At 39.7% G+C, this 26842-nt stretch overlaps 1 protein-coding gene across 1 annotated transcript in view; it reads right to left on the reverse strand.

Moving 5' to 3' along the window:
* Positions 1 to 1236: 1236 nt before the first annotated feature.
* LOC116043471 (zinc finger protein 239-like) overlaps positions 1237 to 26842 on the reverse strand; it is a 45155-nt gene continuing 19549 nt past the window's right edge. The window contains exons 2-5 of the mRNA XM_036007865.1: positions 25679 to 25881; positions 22672 to 22843; positions 2417 to 2535; positions 1237 to 1759 (exon numbers count right to left, since the gene is read on the reverse strand). Coding sequence (XP_035863758.1) covers positions 1345 to 1759; positions 2417 to 2535; positions 22672 to 22843; positions 25679 to 25881 — 909 coding nt within the window. The 3' untranslated portion in view covers positions 1237 to 1344. The remainder of the gene's footprint in view (positions 1760 to 2416; positions 2536 to 22671; positions 22844 to 25678; positions 25882 to 26842) is intronic.

Genomic DNA, 26842 nt, shown 5'->3' on the forward strand with positions numbered 1-26842 from the left:
GAAAAAGAAAAAAAAACCTGCGAGCCTTGTCGATCTTCCCCGGATTGTTAACTAAAAGCTCTATCTCTGTAGGTAATGTTGTCAGACACTTAGAATAATAATCTGAGTCTGTCAGCGGCAACAACAGAACTTTTAGTGGATGGAAACTTTACCTTTTAATTAGGAGTTTAAACACAGACACAACAGGAAGAATAAATCCATCAAATCAAGTCACTAATAATCAGCATGTGGCCTTGTTTTATTTAATCTTGCATTTAATTGTTCCACATTCCAAAACATTTAAAACATTGATCATTGATGTTATTCTACAAGTCAGATAAATAAATCAGCTGTTTGCTTTCTATTTTCTGACTGTGTATTACATCATCAGTGTCTTTACTTTCAGTCTGAACAGACCTCAACAGATTTAAAACCACATTCAGTCACAGAAAATACAAACAGTGAATATGAAATGTCAGACAAAGATTATTAAATGAAAAGTCCACAAAGGAAGATAATATGATGTTAAACTACAAAACAACAATAACTAGATAGCATAACATTTTAAATGGCTGACTTCCGATTGTCGGAGCTAATGAAAGTAAATTGAAAATACAGTATGTCTGAAATTATGAGACAAAATGTGTGTACCAAATTTTGCGAATATCAGAACAACTATGTCCAAATTAACTTCTGTGCATTAGGGGGTGCTATGGAGCCGCTCAACATGCATGGTCATATCTATCTATCACATTCAAGCCAGCAATGCAGTGTAGCCTCAGCTTTTCAGCACCCATCATTCACAACGCAATTTTTTTCAGAAATTGGAATCTTTAGTTTCCATATGTTCCTTTAGTTATTAATTGAAAAGAAATAAAATAACATAACATTGTAACAGCTAGAGCCACGTGATATGAGGAAAAGATGCAATAGGCCATGAGTTTTCGAGCATCCCAAGCAGCGAAATAAATGCTAAAGCGTGCCAGGAAAATAATAAAACTTTCATAAACAACAGGTTCCTTGCACTTTCAGTGCCAGGGAGGGACCACTAATAACTAGAGACTATGTGTGCGTCAGACTAAAACAATAACAGGAACAAATCTGTAATAAAACAGTCTCAGTAAGTAATCATTAAAACACGAGACAGGAGAAACAGCATCTGATCCACTAACAGAGCTATTCCTTCAAAGGGAGGGAGCGTAATATGTAGTCGTAGCCAGGATAACATCCATGCTGTTCAGAAGATAAAGTTACTGCTGGTCAGCCTTCAATGTGGAGAGAAGATCAGAATATAACAACACAGCTATCAGGGCATGAGGAGGAGGCAGGAGGAAACAGCTTGGCTCTCAAACATCTTCACTACGTCTACGAGGCAGTGTGAATGCTCTGGTGGTGATATTTAAGGCTACCACTGTGAGAAAAAGTTTTCCCACATTGTTCACACCAGTACGGCTTCTCTCCAGTGTGAACACGTCGGTGAGATTTAAGTTGGCCACACGTAGAAAACATTTTCCCACATTGTTCACACCAGTACGGCTTCTCTCCAGTGTGAATGCGTTGATGAGATTTAAGGCTACCACTCTGAGAAAAAGTTTTCCCACATTGTTCACACCAGTACGGCTTCTCTCCAGTGTGAATGCGTTGATGAGATTTAAGGCTACCACTCTGAGAAAAAGTTTTCCCACATTGTTCACACCAGTACGGCTTCTCTCCAGTGTGAATGCGCTGGTGAGATTCAAGGTTACCACTCTGAGAAAAAGTTTTCCCACATTGTTCACAGCTGTAAGGTGTATCTCCAGTGTGAATGAGTTGATGTGTTTTTAGGCTACTCTGATGACGGAAAGCTGCCCCACATTGATCACAGTTGTAAGGTTTATCTTCAGTGTGAATGAGTTGATGTGTTTTTAGGCTACTCTGATGACGGAAAGCTGCCCCACATTGATCACAGTTGTAAGGTTTATCTTCAGTGTGAATGCGTTGGTGAGTTTTAAGGTTACTACTCTGAGAAAAAGTTTTCCCACATTGTTCACAGCTGTAAGGTGTATCTCCAGTGTGAATGAGTTGATGTGTTTTTAGGCTACTCTGATGACGGAAAGCTGCCCCACATTGATCACAGTTGTAAGGTTTATCTTCAGTGTGAATCGTTGGTGTTTTTAGGTACTCTGAGAAAAGCTGCCCCACATTGATCACAGCTGTAAGGTTATCTCCAGTGTGAATGCGTTGGTGTTTTTAGCTACTCTGAGAAAAAGTTTTCCCACATTGTTCACAGCTGTAAGGTGTATCTCCAGTGTGAATGAGTTGATGTGTTTTTAGGCTACTCTGATGACGGAAAGCTGCCCCACATTGATCACAGTTGTAAGGTTTATCTTCAGTGTGAATGCGTTGGTGAGTTTTAAGGTTACTACTCTGAGAAAAAGTTTTCCCACATTGTTCACACCAGTACGGCTTCTCTCCAGTGTGAATGCGTTGATGTGTTTTTAAATATCCAGATGATGTGAAGGATTTGTCACAGTGCTGACAGTGGTGACGTTTGGGTCCCTCTCCTCCTCTCCGTTTCTATAACAGACAAAAATAGAGAGTTAGTGACCAACCTTCTTTGAAGCCCAGAATTATTTTTTTTTAAGTTGCTCTCACATTATGCACACTGCTAAAGAGCTGCTAAACAAATTTTGATGACAGCTTTATTGTTCGGCTTAAGGTCCATTTAAAAACATAAAACACATCTAAAAAGGACAGATACAAATATTTATATTTGTATTGTTCTCTGAGCATAATGACAATAAAGATATATCCATCTATTTTACCTTCTTTCACATCACTTGGTAAACTGTGGTATAACGGTAATAATGGTCAACATTTAAGGCAAATAACGGACCAAACCGGTATACTGAATTTCACCACTAGGTGTCACACTTGTCTCAGCCGAGTGAGACTGGTGAAAAATGTCCATAATAGCCTCTTTCCGACCAAGTAGTTACAGGAATGTAGTTATAGGAACAGTCCACTTCTAAACAGTTCTACTAACTACTCTCCTCCTACACTGGCCAAGTGGCCATAGGAACTGGTAGGAGGGGTAAGGGAGTGACACAAGCATGGCATAACGTCGTCACTTGACTTTATCGCCACATACAACAACAAACCAGAATAGAGGAGGCCATCGGAATGCCTTGCTGGGATCCTCATAACAGGAGTTCAAACGGTGGCGTTTAAAGACTAGGCTGGAGTACTTAACAGAGAAACACAGAAGACAAAGGCTCCAGTGTAATATGATCCTAATTAATATGATGGAAGAAGATAGAAGGCAACAGGCAAACGAAATGAAGGGTAAGTTTAACTAGCATTAACAATTAGCTGGTTGAATGCGTGATGTTTGTCTTATGAGTTAGCATACGTAGGCTAATTGCAACAGACAGTGAAGAATATGTACTGTTTGTGTTTCAGATGTTGCTAGGTCACTAAGGGTTCCTATGTGGGAAAGAGAAAGACCCTGCCCTGAAGTAGGAGCTGAAAGAGTTACAGGAACTGCGTTCAGAGGAACTTAATAATCCCCAAATTGGTCCAGTTAGTCCAAAAAAGGGTTCTAGGAACGTTATGTTCTAGGAACTGCAAAAATCCCTCTGGTCAGAAAGGGACTAATGAGAGTGTGACGACTCCAGTCCACATGGTGGCGGTAATGTGCCTCTAAGCCAGGACTTTTAACCTGCAGTGAGACTTCTACTGTAACTTCTTTTGTTTAACGTTGCGTGTTTACACACCAGTTTTTCCCATACATAGGTTTTACAGGTAGATTGTGAGCCGCCCAGGTAAATAAAATCTGAATTACAATTTTTTCCAATCAACGGTGTATTTTTTCAGTGCACACCGAACCTCATGAAGCTGTGCGTGCATGACAGCATCAACGCTGCACATCAGCCTCAGAGGCTATCGTTAGTAGTACCGTAAGCATGCTGCTGGTGGTCTTGCCGTGGGATTTACTGTACTAATAACACCGTAGAAACACCGCGACCACACCGCTGTGAAAGCTTTCCGAACGTGTTTGTGGCAGTCTCCTCCGCTCCATATCTTTATAACGGAGCTAACCAGAGCTAACTAGAGCTAACCGCTAACGGAGCTAATCGTTGCTAACAGAGCCTTCAGTTCTCTGTGCCTGTATCCATTAACTGTATTTATGGACTCCAGCCCCAATAAAACCTGTAATTTTATTAAATTGGCTGTAAAGTTTTAAACTACAACTCAGAGTTGTTTGAATGACAGAAATCTGCTCAGATGAGATCTTTATGAGTGAAACAGGACATGTTTAGTACAGAACAAGATGTTTAGGATCCCAAAAACACAGATTAAAACACTTAAAAAAAACAAGGTAAAGTTAGAAAGACATTCACAGATTCAAACTTCCGGGATGAATAACTTCTGAGCAAAACGTTATTAAATAACAAATGACGCATCTTTTCTACCATAGTAAGGTTAACAACGAGCTAAAAAAACTAATTTTCATCAAAATGAGCCATCCTCCAACCTGGAGAAATAACATTGGTCTCTACGAGCAGCCGGCGGTGAGACGGCAGTAAGACGAGTGCTTAGGGACCGTCTACAAACTACAACACCTTAGGGACCGTCTCTACAACACCGAAAAGAGATACAACAAGAATATTTATTCATTTAATGATTAAATAAGGTAGTGTGTCCAAACTTGCCTCAATTATAACTTGTGTCCTGCTAGTTACACTATATCAGATACTCAAAAAAAGCATAATCATAATTTGGGGGAATATTTTATGCCAAAAACATTTAATATTTTAATAATTAAAAAGAAAAGTGTCTCTAAATTTACCTCACACATAATTAGTCTTCTGCTGGTTGTACTACATCAATTACTTTTTAAAAATAGGCATATGCATAATTTTGGGGAATATTTTTTGCTAAACAAATGTAATATCTGTCATAATTACAGAGTAATGTCTCCAAAACTACTCCACACATACAAGCCCGCCTGCTGGTTGTACTACAACACGTAGTTTTCAAAAGTAATCATATCCAAATTTTAGGGGATATTTGTTTATTTATTTATTTTTGAAAGAAAATCACAGTTTTTTTAAATGAAGATAACATTAAACTAATGAGAAATACAGTCTAGACATTGTTAATGTGGTAAATGACTGATTAGAGAAGGTATAAAACTGGCCTTCCTTTGAGCTAGTTGAGTATCTGGAGCATCATCATTTGTGGGTTTGATTATACTCTCAAAATGGCCAGAAAAAAACAACTTTCTTCTGAAACTCGACAGTCTATTCTTCTTCAGAGAAATGAAGGGTATTCCATGCGAGAAATTGCCAAGAAACTGAAGATGTCCTACAACGGTGTGTACTACTCCCTTCAGAGAACAGCACAAACAGGCTCTAACCAGAATAGAAAGAGAAGTGGGAGGCCCCAGTGCACAACAAAGCAAGAGGACAAGTACATTAGAGTCTCTAGTTTGAGAACTAGACGCCTCACAGGTCCTCAACTGGCAGCTTCATTAAATGGTACCCGCAAAACGCCAGTCTCAACGTCCACAGTGAAGAGGCGACTCTGGGATGCTGGCCTTCTAGGCAGAGTGGCAAATCAAAAGCCATATCTGAGACTGGCCAATAAAAGGAAAAGATTAAGATGAGCAAAAGTACACAGACATTGGACAGAGGAAGATTGGAAAAAAGTGTTATGGACAGACGAATCTAAGTTTGACGTGTTTGGATCACACAGAAGAACATTTGTGAGATGCAGAATAAGTGAAAAGATGCTGGAGGAGTGCCTGACACCATCTGTCAAGCATGGTGGAGGTAATGTGATGGTCTGGGGCTTTAACCAACATTTTCCTTTTTTATACACGCAGGCCCTTGTTGCAGAGTTATAAGTTCACATTTATATGGTATGTCGTATGTGGCCTTATGCCAGGTTCAATTAGCCTAGGTGTTGTTGTTAAATGGTGACTGTTTAGCTCACTACACTATTCGAGTCGCCCTCAACTGGGATGATGCCGACTTTTTCAAGAAGATAATGACCTTATTGCCTGATTTAAACACGCATCATTTAATATTTGGGGGTGATATGAACTGTGTGATTGATACAGCTTTGGACCGTTCAAATCCCAAAACTACACTCACATCAAAGATGTCCAGAACGCTCTCTGGCCTCATGTCTCATATAGGTTGTATAGACCCATGGAGATTTCTATACCCAAATAAAAGAGAATTTTCTTGCTTTTCACATGTACACCAGTCCTACTCTAGAATACATTACTTTTTCATTGACAAAAATCTTCTCCCCTCCATAAAATCTGTAGAGTACTCAGCTATTGTAGAGTCTGATCACGCACCCCTCATCCTTGACATTAACGTTGCACTTAATAATCCCGCAAGGTCTTCTTGGAGGCTGAACACGGCATTACTTTCAGACACAAACTTTTGTCAGTACGTATCAAAAGCAATAGATGATTTCCTTTTATTTAATCAGACGGACTCTATATCACCATCCATATTGTGGGAAACATTAAAAGTTGTACTAAGGGGACAAATAATATCATTTTCAGCATCACGCAATAAGGAAAGAAGGCAAACACAGGAAAGACTAATTGACTCCATCTTGAAAATTGATCATCAGTACTCAAGGACCCCAACACCCGAGCTATACAAAGAAAAATTGAACCTTAAAGCGCAATATGATTTATTGTCTACAGAAAAGACTGAACGAAATCTTTTGCGGTCACGCGCATTTTTCTATGAACATGGGGAGAAGGCAGGGCGTCTTCTTGCCCATCAGCTGAAGGGTAAATCTGCATCCAGACTTATACCTATTATTAGGAAAGGACCTCAGGAAGAGACAATAGACCCCCAGGAAATCAACTGCACTTTCAAAAAATATTACTCAGACTTATACTCATCGGAATTTCCTCATGATACCTCTCATATGACAGAATTTTTAGAACACTTGGATATTCCATCAATTGCACAAGACCAAAGTGAAAGCCTGGAAAGACCTCTAGATAAACAGGAAGTAGAGAACTCAATTAGAGATATGCAGAGCGGAAAGGCCCCAGGGCCGGATGGCTATCCAATTGAGTTTTTCAAAAAGTTTTCTTCACAGCTGACACCTCTACTTCTTGACATGTTTAATCATTCCCTTGAACAGTCTTCCCTCCCACGGAGCCTCACAGAGGCTCTTATCACAGTTTTACTGAAACCAGGCAAAGATGCGAAGGACTGCAGCTCTTACAGGCCAATATCTTTGTTGAATGCAGATGTTAAGAGCATCTCAAAAGTTTTGGCCACCAGAATAAGCTCTGTCATATCTGATATAATTTCAGTTGATCAGACAGGTTTTATGAGAGGGCGTCATTCATTCATCAACATCCGCAGACTCTTGAATGTAGTGTATTCTCCAGCGTCTGGGGTTGCACCAGAAGTGGTGGTGTCCCTTGACGCGGAGAAAGCTTTTCAGGGTATAAAATTAATTATTCAAAAAGCACATGTTTCCCTATTAATGAGAAAGCGCGCCAAATACGAGATACGGACTTACCCTTTCGTATATCACAGTCAGGGTTTAAGTATTTGGGAATTCATGTCACCCCCTCTTTTTCTGGTCTGTTTGATGCGAACTTCACTCCAATACTTGAGAAACTAAAATTTGACCTCCAGCGATGGAGCGCCATTTATTTATCTTTAGCCGGAAGAGTTAACTGCGTTAAAATGAATGTGCTGCCTCGATTTTTATACTTATTTCAAAGTCTTCCAGTTTTCCTTCCAAAATCTTTTTTCCGAGCTGTAGATAAGTTACTTTCACATTTTTTATGGGGAGGTAAAACTTCAAGGCTGCGTAAAAAATTTCTTGAAAGACCAAGGCAGAGGGGTGGGCTTGCCCTCCCAAATTTAATGATTTATTACTGGGCTGCAAATTTACAAAAAATTGTCTACTGGTTTCAATCTCCTGAAGCAGACTGGTGTAGTGCAGAGGCCAGATTTTGTAAACTGGCGTCACTTGCTGCACTGATTACATCGAAACTTCCCCTCTCCCCATCACACTTCTCCTCCAGCCCAGTGGTAAGTTCAACACTTCGGATTTGGATACAATTTAGGCAAACGTTCCATTTCTCTGACCTCTCCATACTCAGTCCTGTCTGTAATAATCATCTTTTTCCTGCTGCTAAAATGGACGATACTTTTAAACGGTGGGACAGTATGGGCCTTTCTACGTGTGAAGAGTTTTTTATAAATAACGTCTTTCTCACTTTTACTGACTTGGTCAGTAAATTTAACATTAATAAGTCCAGTTTTTTTCAGATATCTTCAGGTTCGTCATTTCATTCAAACTCACATCTCATCATTTCCTCAATTACCTGTGCACTCTGCCCTAGAGGATATACTGCAGACCCCTCTAACCTCAAGAGGCCAAATTTCTAACCTATACAATTCTATTATGTCACTCTACAATATATCCATGGATCCTATCAGAACAAAATGGGAAGACGAGTTAGGGACAAATATATCAGATGCTGTTTGGGACAGAGCTCTAAGCTGGGTGAATGGGACCTCTTCTTGTGCACGTTTGAACTTGATTCAGTTTAAAGTTCTTCACCGTATGCACTACAGTAAGGTTAAGCTGGCCAAAATATACTCTGACACAGATGTCATCTGTGATAGATGCAGAATGGACAGGGCAGATTTACTTCACATGTTCTGGTCATGTTCCATGCTAAGAGAGTTCTGGGCATCAATATTTAAAGTCTTAAACGAAGCCTTTGATTTAGCTCTACACCCTAGTCCTACAATGGCCGTGTTTGGGGTACATGAGGGTGATTTTGTAATGTCCAGTAGTATGGAGGGTGTTGTTGCTTTTGCAACCTTATTAGCACGGCGGAGAATACTTATGGACTGGAAATCACCTATACTGCCAAAAGCTGCTACTTGGCTTTCTGATGTTATGATGTTTTTAAAAATAGAAAAAATCAAGTACTTTCTTAAAGGATCAACCAATACATTTTACAAGAATTGGGGCCCTTTACTAGCTTACTTTGAAGGACTTACTGCACTTCCCTCTTAGTAACTGCTAAGAATTGTATAATTGCATAATGATTACACTATTTGTTACCATGAGTGATAGTGTTTATTTATTTATTTATTTTTTGTTATTATTGCTGTTATTACTATTATTATTATTATTATTATTATTATTACTATTATTATTACTTTCATATTCATGCTTTTATTTTCCTTTTGTTTTTATTTGTTTTTCCTTATCCTCTTTTCCTCAGCAAAAGGGCTTTGTTGTGGGTGGGATGGGGTTAACGGAAAGATGTCTTGTTATAATTGACATTGTAATATTGCATTGAATTGTGTGCATTATATCTTCTCTAAAACAATAAAAATACTTGTTAAAAAAAAAAATTAAAAAAAATAGAAATTTAGAAAGAAAGCAGTACAGGTGAGGATGAAGGCTAAGTGAGGATGAAGGCTAAGTGAGGATGAAGGCCAGGTGAGGAGGGTAGTGATGGTGTCGAGAGAAAGAAGAGCGGCAGCACTTATTATAATCCTGCAAGAAATGATAAGCACAAATAATAAATAATTCGACTCCCACCACTCCCAACCGAGATCAATGTTGTGAGACTGGCGTTTGTTTTCAGAGTGATTTTGTGGCTCATCATTCATATCAGGTTGGGCTTCATCGTCCACGGTATAGGACTCACCCTGCTTGCTTTCAATGTCTTTCCTTTTGGAATCGCCTTTGATTTCTGAGTCATCATCTGCCTCCTGTTGCATGACTTTACTGTGAGACTCCCTTTTGCTTTTGGAGACATTTTTCGATCCGTTTAATTCAGTCGACTCCCTCTGCTTTGTATTATATCGTAGGATTTGTCTAGGGCAGACCGTTGCCTGTGTTGGATGGTATTTCACTCTTTCTCTAGTGTTCTCCTTGAAGACTTTGATTTTTAAATGTACGTCATTTTCTTGGGGTTCCTTCTTGGCTACGTCCTTGTCGGAACAACCTGACCGTGGTTCAATGACTTTACTGTGAGACTCCCGTTTGCTTTTGGAGACATTTTTCGATCCGTGGGAGTTTAATTTATCCGACTCCCTCTGCTTCGTATTAATGTTTTTAGTGCGGAACTCTATCACCCTAGGGTCCCTTTTGAAATTCTTTCTGAGTACATATATGTAGAGACTCTTCCCTTTCTTCATACATTTCTTTTGTTGGATTTGTCTAGGGCAGACCATTTCCTGTGTTGCATGGTCTTTCACTCTTTTTCTAGTTTTCTCCTCGAAGACTTTGATTTTTAAATTTACGTTATTTTCTTGGGGTTCCTTCTTGGCTACGTCCATGTCGGAACAACCTGACCGTGGTTCAATCGCACTGCTATTTGACGACTGATCATCTGACTCCCCCTGCTTGTTCTCGATGTCTTTCGTGTCGGAATCGCCTTTGATTTCGGAGTCATTTTCTAATCTATCGGTGACGACTTTACCGGTTGATTTATCACTCGTACGAGAGCTGTCTGGCTGGATTTCATCGTCACCGGTAGTTGAAAACGCGTCCTCTGACTTCTCCTGTTTGATGACTTTACTGTGACAGGCTTCAGAGGTCTTGTAGGTCCTTTCGGTTGCCCATCCATCGATATTCATGTGTGAACAACCTGGCTGTGGTTCATCCTCACTGGCAAAAAAAAACTCATTTTCTGACTTCTCCTGCTTGATGACTTTACTGTGGGACTCTTGGGTGTAATTAAGTATGTTTTTGAATCCATGTGTGCAGAAACCCCTCATTTTATTCAAAACCAAACGGTTATTTTTGAGGATTTGTCCAACGCAGACCTCTGCCTGTGTTGGAAGCTCTGTCTCCCTTTTACTAGTGTTCTCCTCGAAGACTTTGATTTTTAAATTCATGTCATTTTCTTGGAGCGAGTTTTTATTTATTGGGAGCAGGTTATTTTCTTGGAGGTCCATAATGGCTCCGTCCATGTCAGAACAACCTGTTGCCATGCTGGTTTTGACACCTATTCTGTTGGGCTCGCCTTTGCTTTTTGACTTGAACCCATGGGAGATGAAACCCTTAAGTCTTTTAAAAACCGAACGCTTTTTCGGGAGGATTTCGCCTAGCTGCGAGGGAAGATCTTTCTGCCTTTCGCTACTGTTCTCATTTTCTAGGCGATTGATCGGGAGATCGTTTTCTGTGTTCTGTGTTCTGTGATCATTCAGATCCTTGTTTTCTGTCTCACTTTTATTCTCAATAATTTCCCTAAGGCGCTTATTCTTTTCTTTAAGATCATTATTTTCTGCTTTGAGGACAGCATTTTGATTGCACATAAGCCCAATGGTTGTGTACAAGGTGTCACAGAGCTCCGTGAATTCCTTATCTTTTGCGTCGATGACAAAGTTCCTATGTTCACCGTCAATGACTTTTCTCAGGCTGTGAACCTCTTTATGAAGCTGATAGATCTCATCAGATACAACCGCATTGTTTTTTTTCTGGCGTTCAATCGCTTTTTTTAAACACAGACACAACAGGAAGAATAAATCCATCAAATCAAGTCACTAATAATCAGCATGTGGCCTTGTTTTATTTCATTTATTAGCATTTAATTGTTCCACATTCCAAAACATTTAAAACTATTGAATCATTGACGTTATTCTACAAGTCAGATAAATAAATCAGCTGTTTGCTTTCTATTTTCTGACTGTGTATTACATCATCAGTGTCTTTACTTTCAGTCTGAACAGACCTCAACAGATTTAAAACCACATTCAGTCACAGAAAATACAAACAGAGAATATGAAATGTCAGACAAAGATTATTAAATGAAAATCCACAAAGGAAGATAATATGATGTTAAACTACAAAACAACAATAACTGGAGAGCATACAATTAAAAATGGCCAACTTCCAGTTGGGTGGAGCTAATGAAAGTACATTGGAGAAATGTGTGTACCAAATTTTGTGATTATCAAACCAAATGTGTCCAAATTAAGGCCTTCCAATCATTACAGGGCGCTAAACACAAATTAACCAAATCCCTCTAGTCTGGTATTGCTCACAGGTTTTCATTGTTTTGATTTGAGTTTGTGAGTATATTATAGGATGTCACAAATGCGGTCAAAGTCTAAAACTCATTAGGGGTTGCTATAGAGACACCATGCCACTCCCAAGACCAAATGTGATATCAGATCAAAATATTAAAGCAGTGTTTCCTATACATAGGTTCTACTTGGACGCACCACCCAGGTAGATAAATCCATATTACATATTATTATTATTACTTAACACACACAGACCAGCTGCCTCCAGCCCCTTGTGATGACAGCGTCAACAACGTTACCCTTCAGACTCAGAGGCTATCATTAGTAGTAGCATGCTGCTGGTGGTCTTGACGTAGGACTAACTGTACTAATAAAACCGTAGACCACCATCTACATCATGAACCGCAGGGCCACCAAAATACAATTTGTTCCAGCCTCCCTCCTACTGACAGACGCCCATCAACCAAATCAGCAATGTGTGTGTGTGTGTGTGTGTGTGTGTGTGTGTGTGTGTGTGTGTGTGTGTGTGTGTGCTCAAAGTCTGATTAGCAAAGAGTATTTAAAGATGAAATATATAACTTTCTCCTCATTAAAAAGTCTAAAAACGACTTGACCACCAGACTCCATGTAAATAATCACTACTTTTAGCGTGTATAGAGCCAGCATATTTCCACATATAAATGGGTGAATTAAGGGTTTATTTCAACCAAACCAGAGTGGTGATTGTTGGAACAGTGGAAAGATGAACCAAGACGACTTTTGATAGTTTTATTGTGTTTCTGTCCACTTTAAATGAAGTGTGTTTTAAGATGATAAAAGCACTGATTATTTACATGGAGTCTGGTGGGTTTGGTGATGGTGATTTCGGGGCTGTTTCACGTTAAACTAAAAGGATCTTACTCTTTAACAGAAAGGTCTATCGCTGTAGGGATCCTTTCATGATGTTGTCAGACACTTAGAATAATAATCTGAGTCTGTCAGTGGCCATATTTCGACATTTTTTCTGAGGTTTTCACACGTTTTTAGATGTTTTTTTAGTTTTCTTGCTTGCTTCTTCACTTAAAATGGAAATAGTCCAGTAAAGTGTCCAACATGTGCTGGAGTTAATGTACTTAGTCACCTTTCTGTAAGTTCCTGGTGTTCACATACTTCTGACCGCGTTGTGTTTATCTGCAGAGTTCTTAAGATTGATGATGAGCTGTGGTGAACCGGCCGACTTAATAATCAAACAATAATATGACAGTAAACACGTTTCACAAGCAGGAGGATTTACCACACACACACACACACACACACACACACACACACATACACACACAAATACAGACAACATCACCTCCTCAAGATGAGTAGGTGGCATTTGGCCAATTATTTTTCCAGCCCTTTTTATCAACTCATACATTTTAGCTTTCATTTAACGTTGCTAGTGAAGATAACAAGGTGCAGCTTTACCTCCAATCCTGCAGCTACAACTAATAAACAAACCAATTTCTAAATCTCTGCTAACATTACGCATATACAGTAACGGCTTACAAAAAGAGATGAAAATGCCACCGGACATTAAACTTTACGAACACAAATGGCATAAAAGACAGCAACACAGCTAGCTAGCTAACAGCCTAATGTTAAATGATAGGTTCAGTTAGCTTAACGTTAGCTCGGGGTGTATCTACCTAATTATAATAGCAATTTGTACCAGCATTAATGCGTAACACTTGACATTGATGTAACACATTAACGGTGATAACAAATGTACGGCAAACACTAAATATACTTACATTTAAATGTTAATTGTGCCATCAGCGATGCCGCTCCAACTCCCACTTAGGTCCGCCATTGTTGTTGTTTTTTTAACGAGCCGGCAAAGCCGCGCGCATAGGATTGTGGGTGATTTGGGAGCGCGAAAGACAGGAGGGTCCGTCCACTGCTAGATAGGCCCTTTTCCGGTAGAAGTTAATGCCGTTGTGTTTTGTGATTTGTTGAAGTGTTTTCATATTTGCTGTCGTGTTTTCCTATTTGCTGTCGTGTTTTCCTATTTGCTGTCGTGTTTTCCTATTTGCTGTCGTGTTTTCATATTTGCCGTCGTGTTTTCCTATTTGCTGTCGTGTTTTCCTATTTGCCGTCGTGTTTTCCTATTTGCTGTCGTGTTTTTCTATTTGCAGTCGTGTTTTTCTATTTGCTGTCGTGTTTTCCTATTTGCCGTCGTGTTTTTATATTTGCCGTCGTGTTTTCCTATTTGCCGTCGTGTTTTCCTATTTGCCGTCGTGTTTTCCTATTTGCCGTCGTGTTTTCATATTTGCCGTCATGATTTCCTATTTGCCGCCGTGTTTTCCTATTTGCCGTCGTGTTTTTCTATTTGCCGTCGTGTTTTCCTATTTGCCGTCGTGTTTTTCTATTTGCTGTCGTGTTTTTCTATTTGCCGTCGTGTTTTCCTATTTGCCGTCGTGTTTTTCTATTTGCTGTCGTGTTTTTCTATTTGCCGTCGTGTTTTTCTATTTGCCGTCGTGTTTTTCTATTTGCCGTCGTGTTTTCCTATTTGCTGTCGTGTTTTCCTATTTGCCGTCGTGTTTTTCTATTTGCTGTCGTGTTTTTCTATTTGCTGTCGTGTTTTCCTATTTGCCGTCGTGTTTTCCTATTTGCTGTCGTGATTTGCACTTCAGGGCCACCGTAGAACAGACCTCAACAGATTTAAAACCACATTCAGTCACAGAAAATACAAACAGTGAATATCATACACACAAAATTTAAAAAGCACAGAAGATTCACAAATGCATACAAAATTCAGAAATGCACACAAAATTCAGAAATGTTTTTCTGATGCACACAGAAATATATCTTGATTTACAAACTGCTTGCGGTCTGTGAACTTCACTGCATTTATGTGTGAATTTTGAGACTCCCCTGACTTGGCTCGACACACAAAAGCCTTACAGTTTTTTACGATTGTTTACACACTAAAATAAAAATGTCCACAAAATTTGCAAAATTCTACTCAAATGAGCAAAACACCTCCACAGATTTGCACAACATTACACACAGTGATTTGTGAAACTCTACACACATTTTCACACCTTAGACACAGATCAGGATTGTGAGGTTACTTCCTTGTCATTACAAAGCCCCAGATTGCCAATGACCACACTAATGAATAGTTACAGTATTCTTGTTGCTTTTACAGTAGTTTTTATTCAGAGTCAAAGTGTATGTACTTCATGCAGTAATTTTTATTTGTCTACAGATTTTATTTGTTTCATTGATTTCAGTGTTGGTTGATTACTGTAACTGATTATGGTAAGAAATACTGTAAGTATTGAAATAAATACTTGAAATATTCAGTCTGCAGCATCAGTGTTGTGCAGTGCTTGGTAAGTTTATAGTAGGCCTATTTGTGTACATTCTCCCTAGATCTCAAACTAATCATGAAGAATGTTGTGGGTTTGTCACTATTTATTTTTGTCATCTAAATTATCCCTTACATAACAATGTCTGGCCAAAAATCTAGCACATGCTATTTCCTAAAATTAGTTTTTTTACAAATGTGTTTTTAATTTATCACAGCAGTGTGAAACTGGCTGCAGTAGTGTCTGATCATTGAGGACTGTGTTGGTTAAATGAAAACTAAAAGCATTTTCACAAATATGTGTATATGTTTTGACTGAAGTGTGTCATTTTGCAAACAATCTAGGAATTATGCAAATTGAGTTCGGTGTTTGGATAATTGTGATTATATTTTGAAAAAATGAACCCGGTTTTCAAAATTGCGTGTAAACAATTGAAAAAAACTGTAAACAGGGAATGTTCTGCAACCAATCAGATATCTCCTTTGTTTGAGCCAATCACAAGAACGCACCCCACGTGGGGGATTGTTTACTTATAAGCCAATCACATGAACGCGTTCACACAGCGCAATATGAATGTGGTGTAGGAGTCATTGGTCGAACTTATAAGTCATGCCCACTACCAACTCGGAACTTGCAGACGGAGCAACAACCAACAATGGGACATTTTTAACAATTTTCACCATCTTATTCATCATTAAATTCACTTCTGACAACGTTTTAGGCGAGAAATCAACTATGTAGAGGTCAAATATGGGCCGTTTTACGAAAATTGATGGCTAATTGCAAATTTTGTCCGACTTTGTGTCGGGAGTTCAGCGGCCAGTGCTGCCTGTGTTGCTGCCTCGCCGCCCGGCCTGCTGGGAGGTAGATGGAGCTCCGTCACGGCTGGCAGCCCACGGCACTCCATACCCGCGCAAAGTCACCGTTTTTTGGGTTAATGGACTACCAAACACAGCTGCCCTGACAGAGCTCCAGGGCCTGCAGCGGTCCAGCGGTCAGCAGGCTTGTTACGCCCTCAATCTCTTACCACAGGTTCCAGTTAATCTTATAATGGATATGTGTGTTGAGTTATTTTAACAAACGATCATGGAAAGATCATTGATAGAGCCTGCGGCTGGATGGAGCTCTATCAATGAGAGCTAGCTAGCCTCCTCTTAGACCTCTGAAACGAAACCCCTAATGTTAAAAAAAAAAGCATTACATTGAAATCGGACACCATAGTTAGCTTTATAAGACCTTGGGGTAGATGTTATATACGTGGCATGACGAAATTCAAACTGTAAATATACGAAAATTATGCCAAAAGTGTAGCAACGATCTTTCCCATAGGATTAAATGAGACACATAGCTAGCCTAGCTAGCAGCTCCTCCTAAGGAGACCCCTAATGTTCACAAAAATGCATTAAATTGAAATCGGACACCATTGTTAGCTTTATAAGACCTTGGGGTTTATGTTCTAAGTGGCATGACGAAATTCAAACTGTAAATATACGAAAGTTATGCTGGCAGCTGGCAGCCAGCCAGCTCCGGAGCTCCGCGGAGACCCGGTCGTCCAATAACCGAGAGACGGTGACTTTCACTGGGTATGGAGTTTGCCGCTTTCTCGACAGACTGTGTGGAGCTCCTAAAGTTGAGCAAAACATTACGTAACGTGAATTACTACAAGAATGGATGACTCCACCCACATTCATATAGCGCTGTGTGAACGCGTTCATGTGATTGGCTTATAAGTAAACAATCCCCCACGTGGAGTGCGTTCTTGTGATTGGCTAAAACAAGGTAGATATCTGATTGGTTGTAGATCATTCCCTGTTTAAAAAAAGGCATTTGTGTGTCGAGCCAAGTCAGGGCAGTCTCAAAATTCACACACAAATGCAGTGAAGTTCACAGACCGCAAGCAGTTTGTAAATCAAGATATATTTGTGTGTGCATCAGAAAAACATTTCTGAATCTTGTCCTGTGCATTTCTGAATCTTGTGTGCATTTGTAAATGTTGTTTGCATTTCTGAATTGTGTGTGCATTTATGAATTTTGTGTGCATTTATGAATTTTGTATGCATTTGTGAATCTTCTGTGCTTTTTAAATTTTGTGTGTATTTGTGAATTTTGTGCGCATTTGTGTATCCTGTGTGTGTATTTATGAAACATGTGTGCATGTATGAATCCTGTGTGTGCATATGTGAATGTAGTGTGTGCATTTATCTTTATTGAGACTCTTTTAGCTCCATACATTACTTTCATAATCCAGGTCAGAACGTTTGTAAAAAATGTTGAGATCATTAGCCTTGTCCAAAACGTTCCACACATTCAGTTCCTGCTTTCCAGAGTTCATGTTAGTCAACTGAGTAACTGAGTACATTTACTCAAGTACTGTAATTAACTCAAGGTGATTGTACTTTACTTGAGTATTAAATATTGTGTACAGCATTTATATAATTAAAATAATGTGGACGTATAAGGAGAAATGACAAAATATAGATTAATTTAAAGCATTTTTATTAATTAATTTAATTAAAACAGAAATGTTATGATTATTAAACACACACACACACACACACACACACACACATTTTTTAACAAAAAACTCCATCTCTGTGGGTAATGTTGTCAGACACTTAGAATAATAATCTGAGTCTGTCAGCGGCAACAACAGAACTTTTAGTGGACATAAACGTTACCTTTTGTTACTTTCAGTCTGAACAGACCTCAACAGATTTAAAACCACATTCAGTCACAGAAAATACAAACAGTCAATATGAAATGTCAAAGATTATTAAATGAAAAGTCAACAAAGGAAGAAAATATGATGTTAAACTACAAAACAATAACTGGAGAGCATATAATTAAAAATGGCCAACTTCCAGTATGTCGGTAATGATGAGAGGAATGTTTGGACCAATTTTCGTGAATATCGAAACAACTATGTCCAAATTAAGGCCTTTCATGCATTAGGGTGTGCTTATTAAACTGGCATGGACCAAATCGCTGTATAGGCTCATTATGGTTTTTGCGCCAACTTTTGGGAGTTTTGGAGTATATAAGGACGTCAAAAATGTGTTCAAAAAACTAAACAAGAAAAACAAATACAAATAAGAGGGCCTTACAGAGCCATGACACGTCTAGGCCCAAATTTACTATTTTGAACGTTGCTGCAACATTTTGAGAGTTTCTGTGCATCCTAAAGTCCTTAAACATGTATTCATAAAATGAAAATTAGACTGACTTCCTGTCAGGCAAAACAAAAGTAAAAAAAAAAAAATGTAATATGTTTCTAAAGATGAGAACAAAGTTTTTTTTATCAAATTTCAAACATGCCTACGTTTTCCAACTAAAACATCTTTAAACCTCTTAACGTTTAGGCAGAGCAGCCTATGTCATCTTTCATCAGAGAAATACTAAATGGTCGCCTTTGGGCCTTCCCCCTCACACTGTGGGTACATTGTGGTGAAACAGCTTCAACACTAGCATAGAAAGATCGCCAAAAATACGTAAAAAAAAAACGTATAAATAAATGTCAAAAAAAGCGTCAAATGAGCATCGAAATAAGTGTAAAGTCGAGAGTTCTGAGGAAAGGCAGAAAACCGTCCAGCTGATCCAGGATAACATCCATGCTGTTCAGAAGATAAAGTTACTGCTGGTCAGCCTTCAATGTGGAGAGAAGATCAGAATATAACAACACAGCTATCAGGGCATGAGGAGGAGGCAGGAGGAAACAGATTGGCTCTCAAACATCTTCACTACGAGGCAGTGTGAACGAGCTGGTGTCTTTTAAGGTTACTACTCTCAGAAAACATTTTCCCACATTGTTCACACCAGTACGGCTTCTCTCCAGTGTGAACACGTCGGTGCCTTTCTAGGTCACCACTCCTAGAAAAGGTTTTAGCACATAAATCACAGCTGTAAGGTTTATCTCCAGTGTGAATGCGTTGATGTGTTTTAAGGTGACTACTCTGAGAAAATGTTTTCCCACATTGATCACAACTGTACGGCTTCTCTCCAGTGTGAATGCGCTGGTGAGATTCAAGGCTACCACTCTGAGAAAAAGTTTTACCACATTGTTCACAGCTGTACGGCTTCTCTCCAGTGTGAATGCGTTGATGTGTTTTGAGGGTACTCTGTAGTGTGAAAGCTGCCCCACATTGATCACAGCTGTGTAGACTCTCTCCAGTGTGAACTCTCTGATGAATCTTTAAATATCCAGATGATGTGAAGGATTTGTCACAGTGCTGACAGTGGTGACATTTGGGTCCCTCTCCTCCTCTCCGTTTCTATAGCAACAGACAAACAGAGAGAGTTAGTGAACAACCTTTAAACCCTGGGCTTTCTCTCACTCGCACAATTTTCACTCTCCACACAATAAGTTATGACAAAATGAAGGAAAATGTGTGCAGGTTGCAGATATGTTATTATGGAAGCAAATGTAGTCTGTTCCAAAATATTCTAAATTTTTCAGGCAAGTTTCCCCATTCGAATGAATGTTCAAGACAAAATCATTTGCGCACTCGCTTCAGTTTTACTTTCAGTTAGAAATTCCATGGTAACTTTAAAATAACACAAACCTTTCATACATTCTGGGTATTTTTCATTCTTTAAATCTCTCAGACCTTTTGAAATACATACATTAATGTGATGTCAAAATAAAGGTAAAGTTGTTCTGGTTGCAGACATGTTACTATGGAAGCCATCGGGCTCTGTAGTGTGGACATGAGGTGTAAACGTAGTAAAAGATATTCATTTTAAAGTGGCCATATTATGCTCATTTTCAGGTTCATAATTGTAATTTGAGGTTGTACCAGAATAGGTTTACATGGTTTAATTTTCAAAAAAAAACATATTTATATATTTAACATATTTTTTGTTGTACTTCACATTGCTACAGCTCCTCTTTTCACCCTGTGTTCAGGTCTCTGTTTTAGCTACAGAGTGAGACATCTCAACTTCTGTAAGATCTTTGTTGTCAGTCGCACATGCTCAGTAGCTAGCTAAGGATTACATGAGGTAGCTAGCTGTTTCTCCAACTTCGGTCAGTTACAAGGCAGGATTAGCCGGGAGACTTCTTCTAAATGAGGGCACACTTTCAACTTTGCGTGGAATACCTGCAGAACAGGGACGTCTAAGTAGTTCTATACAATTTATTTTGTAGATTACGGTGAATTTGTGTGTGTTGTAGCAGTGTTTTGCCATAGAGAACGAGCTAGCATGCTAACGGTTAGGCCCTAGGCCCCTCGTCTCGTCTTGTTACGAAGAAAGCCGTGCAGATTTTGACCAGCTCACCCGGAGACTGAAGGGAGGACACATTCAGAAACTGTATCTCACTCTAAACAGCATGGATGGGTTTTTTTTCAAAGTTTGTATGTGTGTGGAAGCACCAGAGACACAAAATAACTCCCCAAATCCCAGAAAAAGTGATTTGTTTCATAATATGGGCACTTTAAAACCAATAGGTAGTAGTGTGGATGTAGCCTAAGTATCATGATAGTAGCATGTTAAATAGTGTTAGGTAACCCCCCCAGGCTTACAGAAATGGTTTGTTATCAAGTTACCAAATGGCTCAGAATTACATGAAATCAACGTGTCGTTAACGCAGCCCAGTCTCATGGCAGTTCGTGAAATGGTCACGTTATTGAATCTATCGATTTGCGTACTGAACATGTTAATGTCGTTATTTTCGTGTGGTGAGCACGAATTTTAAAGTAATGTATTTTCAATGGGAAACATGATCACAGAACGATTACGGTAGTGAGTATTATCGATGAGGTGAAAATCCGCGCAGGGAGTTTGGTCGGGGGGGTGGATGGGTCAAACAACATGGGACTTTCACTCCAAAAGCGTGCCCTGTGTACACACACACGGCCACAGCAGGCAGAGGCGGGGGGGAGAGAGATACCCGTTTCTCTTCGGGAGACTTGTTTAAATTATGACATAGGTTATATACATTAGATGTTGTATTTAGTTCATACTTCTTTTTGGTGTATTCATGTTCTGATTTATTAGAAGTTGAGTTTCAGCCTGTATGATAAATGAACAGTTGTACATAAAGTGGTAACATGCTGACATGTTATGTAGACTAAAAGAGAGACACCAACCTTTATTATTGTAATTGCTAATTTCCATCTGTTGTCCCTGGGCATATACAGTGCACTACAATAATATAGAAATGATGATTCCACATAACACTAATAGGGACACATAGGACACCCAGTGCATAGGCCTACTTCTTTTTTTTTAAATTTAAACTGACTTAAACTTATACACTAATAATAGTAGGGATCGTGTTCCACTCTTTTGAATAAGGGGTGTTTGAGCTAAACCATAAACAATCAAATTAAAGCGTTATACGTTTTATGTCCGTTCTTTGCATTCTTGAGATTGAGAAACAGCCATGATGTCGCTCTCTTTCTCATGGGTGGGCCAAATTCTCTGGGCGGGCAAAGCAAAGAAAGGGGAGGTAACCTTTCCCCTTATGACGTCATAAAGGGAAGATTCCAGATCGGCCCATCTGAGCTTTCATTTTGTCAAAGGCAGAGCAGGATACCCAGGGCTCGGTTTACACCTATCACCATTTCAAGCCACTGGGGGACCATAGGCAGGCTGGGGGAACTCATATTAATGTTAAAAACCTCATAAAGTGAAATGTTCATGCCATGGGACCTTTAACAACTGGTATCTACCGGACCGAATAGTAATGCGGATTTCGGTGCCTCATTTCGGTGCTACTGAAATGCCAGCCCTGCCCTCTGATGCTCCGAAACGGACGTTAGAGGCAACAGAAGCATCAGTGCATGTGACGCTAGTTAACATCATACACTTGGCAGCAGGTAACGTTAGCCTACCGTGAGCTAGCAGCTGGATTAAACACGGTTAAAATGCTGAGAGCTAACGTTAAACGGTGTGACTGTATTTCTCTGTAGAGGATTCCAACAGCGAGACGTAACAGTCCACAGCTGTCGTCGGAAAAACAACACAGACGGTGCGTTCACTTGAACCTCGCATCGCCAGCATCGTGGTGCATTCAAAGTTATTATAAAATACCCTTTTTCAATCTAGTGGTTGTTTTTGTCGTTTACCAGCAATTAACTGGTGAAATAAGTTATTGTTATAAGTTGACTGTTATTACATTTTTAATAAATCATTTAATTTTGACCATATGGCCTTAGCAATAAACAAGCCGTTCTTAAATGTCAGTTTTTTATTTTTTATTTTTTAAAAGTAACGGTTCAGGCACCGGCACCGTTTTAAAAGTATGGTTTTAGCACCGGTATCGGAAAAAACCCAAACGATATCCCTACTCTAACCCTAACCCTACTCACCTCCTCCTTCTTCCTCTTGTTCCCTCGCTCCTCTGAGTCTCCCGAGGTCTCACTGACACCTTTCCTCTTGCCCTCCTTCTTTTTCTCTTCCTTCTCCTTGTGTTTCTGCAAGTACTCGGTGATAAGGTCGGGGCAGTCCAGGTTGTCTTGTGGCTCCCATGTGTTATCCTCACTGGAAAGGTGAGTAGAGACAGAAGAAAATACATTCTCACTCTAATTGCTAATTCGTATAATTCCTTTTTTCTATTGCCATTTTGTAAGGTTATTTTTGGGTCTGCAACTTAGTGTCAAAATACCAAACCTTCAACTTTGAGGGCTGTAGGATATATTTTGTGGAAAGTGTGTGTAGAGATCATGAATGGCTTCGTTCTCTGATCTTCCTGACTACCTGGGAGAGAGAGCCATCTGACCTGATAAGTTTGAAAGGGAGTTGCTCTTCCTGAGTATCTGTGAGAGGACTATCTGACCTACATGAAAGGGAGCACTGGACCGGGAAGATAATTGTGCCGATTAAAAAGACTCGGGAGGAGCGGAGAACAAAGGCAACTGTGTAAGATGTATTTTGCAATAACTGAAAGGTAAGATTCAGGTCATAGGGTGAACTTGGCTCTCATCACTCTTAGGTCTGCAGAAAAGATAAGACACACAGATGTTTCAGTAATATGAACATCATAAAATATTTCAATTTGAAGATCCAAGACAGTAACAAACTGTTTGGCCTTGGAGTGGGGAGAGTCGATGTATTTCATCTATGGTGCGACATCGCGGAAGGGGCCAAAAGGAGAAGACCGGACAGCAGAGCCAAGATGACCTGGACTACTGTAACAACACCTCCAAGGACGGGCAAGGAGGATGGGCTAAATGTATAAAAGTGTGAGAGTTTGAGATAGTGGGCATCAGATGACTGACGGGACTCTTGTCTGTTTGCTAGGAGAGAGGAACAGACTTGTCTTGAAGATATCTGATCCGTGTACACGCTTGTAATTGCAATATCATTTCACTAAAGCTTGTTACTTTTGAATCCAGCGAATCCTGAGTTTTAATTCTGATCTACCAGTCAACGGACACTAAAGATTTAAAGGTGTGAGGTGTAGTGACCTTAAGTGGAGTCAGATTACATCTGGCCTTTTTGGGCCAGACTAGAAATGGTAAAACGGTCACATTTTAAACCTTCAGGGCATGATTATGCTGTAGATTATTTGCAATTTGTAAATGAACAAGTTACGAGATTTTTTATATATATATATATATATATATATATATATATATATATATATATATATATATATATATATATATATATATATATATATATATCACTCACCTAATTGATTATTAGGAACACCATAATTAATACCGTGTTTGACCCTATCCTATCAATAGGGGCCAACATTTCTAAAGAATGCTTCCAGCACCTTGTTGAATCAATGACACAAAGAATGAAGGCAGTTCTGAAGGTGAAAGGGACCCCCCCCCCACCATTACACCACCAGCCTGCCCAGTGGTAACAAGGCATGACGGATCCATGTTCTCATTCTGTTTACACCAAATTCTGACTCTACCATCTGAATGTCTCAACAGAAATCGAGACTCATCAGACCAGGCAACATTTTTCCAGTCTTCAACTGTCCAATTTTGGTGAGCTCGTGCAAACTGTAGCCTCATTTTCCTATTTTTAGTGGAGATGAGTGGTACCTGGTGGGGTCTTCTGCTGGTGTAGCCCATCCCCCTCAAGGCTGTGCGTGTTGTAGCTTCACAAATGCTTTGCTGCATACCTTCGGTTGTAACGAGTGGTTATTTGAGTCAAAGTTGATCTTCTATCAGCTGGAATCAGTCGGCCCATTCTCCTCTGACCTCTAGCATCAACAAGGCATTTTCGCCCCCCAGGACTGCCACATACTGGATGTTTTTCCTTTTTCAGACCATTCTTTGTAAACCCTAGAAATGGTTGTGCGTGAAAATCCCAGTAACTGAGCAGACTGTGAAATACTCAGACCAGCCCGTCTGGCACCAACAACCATGCCACGCTCAGAGTTGCTTAGATCACCTTTCTTTCCCATTCTGACATTCAGTTTGGAGCTCAGGAGATTGTCTAGACCTGGACCACACCCCTAAATGCATTAATCAGCTGCCATGTGATTGGTTGATTAGATCATTTCATTAACGTGAAATTTAACAGGTGTTACTAATAATCCTTTAGGTGAGTGTATATAGCACTTTTTAAAGTCATCCGCTTTTATTTTGGTGAAAGCAGGGGCGGATCTACCAGGGTGGCATAGGGTGGCAAATGCCACCCTAAAAGAAAGCCTTGCCACCCCTGCTGCCACCCCAGTTGGCAGCAACGAATTAAAAGTTATGGCCAATTTGACAATTTACGAGTGCAAATCTCCAATGTCCGACTGCAGTCAGTCAAAAACAGTTTGCTTCCCCTCTCACACATCTGCCACTCATCACCTGTGTCTTACCTTTATGCCTTTCCTGTGATAATGCCCCTTACTTCTATCATACTTCTATCTCCTATTAAGTGAGATCACATTGTATGGTCACTTATTCCTAATAAGAACTGTTTCACATGAAACCTTAAATGCAGGACATTGATTGCATGAGATTAAGTTTGTCTGTATGAGTTTGTAAATGGCAGCCTGTGCCCTTTTGTAGTGTGTACATACTATTTCTCATCAAACTGTGATAACTGTGATTAAATTCAGTATATATACGTCTGCCATATGTTGCCACCCCTCAAAAATTCCTGCCCCCCTCTCGCCACCCCATAAATATTTTTCTAGATCCGCCCCTGGGTGAAAGTAACTCAAAATGAACGCAAAGTAGTGTAAAGCATTACAATTCAGAGACAGTAATATATAACTAATTACTCTCAAATGACAGTAACTAGTAATCAATAATGTATTACATTTTGGAAGTAACTTGCCCAACACTGTATATATACAGTATATATGACTTTCAGGACCAAGAACACCAAGTATTAATATTATAGACTCATACTTACTCTGAGAACCCCTTCCATTTCAGCAGAAACTCTACTCTTCCCTTCACCACTCTACGGTCCAAAACCTTCTCCACCACATACTCCTCCTCTTCCTCCTCCTCTGCTGCTGCTGCAGGAGGTGCTGCAGGCTGCTCCTCCTCCTCCTTGGCCTTCTTGCTCTTCTTTCCTGCTCCAGTCGCCAGCTTGACGTCTGCTGAGGGCTCCTTTGGTAGACCCAAGGGGGAAACATGCAGAGATAATGATACAAGGGTTATAAGAACTAATGGGAGGTGGGATTGAATTATAGTTCACCATGTTTTACTATATTAAAATGTTCTGTTCGAATGGAGAAAATGCAAGGGCTGATGAGGTGACCAATCCATAGGACTTCAGAGTGTGAAGTATCTCCTGCATTAAAACTGAAATAACTACTAAAATGTAAGCCACAAATATCATTAACTGGAGCTACAAGCTACAGCACAGTAGCCTCAATCAACAACAGTTCATTTACCAGAAAATCTCCAGATGTTCCTCGCCTTGCAAAATTCAGTTCGTTTCTGGAAACAACAACAAACTTTGAGCTAATGAGCTACACGCTGAAAATGGCAAGTTTTGAAAAACGTTTTGATGGTGCAACAAGGCAGGCCTGGTTGGTTCTTTCTGGGAATAATTGTAAAGATTTACAAACAATATGTGTAAAGGTAGACATAGATGAGTAGTCGTGAGCAGGTGTAAACACTCAGGATTTTTATTGTTTACCCCAATTAAAAGGAGAACTCCTGGGAATTTTTACGTTAATCTTGATCGCTATATGTATGCGAGTACTGTCGATACGAGCCGAATCTGTGCTAGCAAGACGGAGCTGCTGCAGCTAATGCCCAGAGTTCACTGAGCTATTCAGATTGTGCGGGACAGGAAGACGAGCACAGAAACAAAATAAAACATCCGGTTACTTTTCAAAATAAAATACACCGTGCTCACGGCGGGTCATATTTTCCTGCACTACACCTTGAAAACACAGCTCAGAGTTGTTTCCCCTCTACTCCTCTGGATGGAAACTAACTGCTGGTGGTTTTGTGGTTCTGTTCATAGGGGGTTGGACGTCGTTTTTTTACGGAGAATGCCGAGGTAAAAACGAGTGCCAGCCATCTTGAATCATCGCTTAGCTTCTCAGCACAAACAGAT

Source organism: Sander lucioperca, chromosome 12 (assembly GCF_008315115.2).
Source record: "Sander lucioperca isolate FBNREF2018 chromosome 12, SLUC_FBN_1.2, whole genome shotgun sequence".
In the NCBI taxonomy this organism is placed as follows: Eukaryota; Metazoa; Chordata; class Actinopteri; order Perciformes; family Percidae; genus Sander; species Sander lucioperca.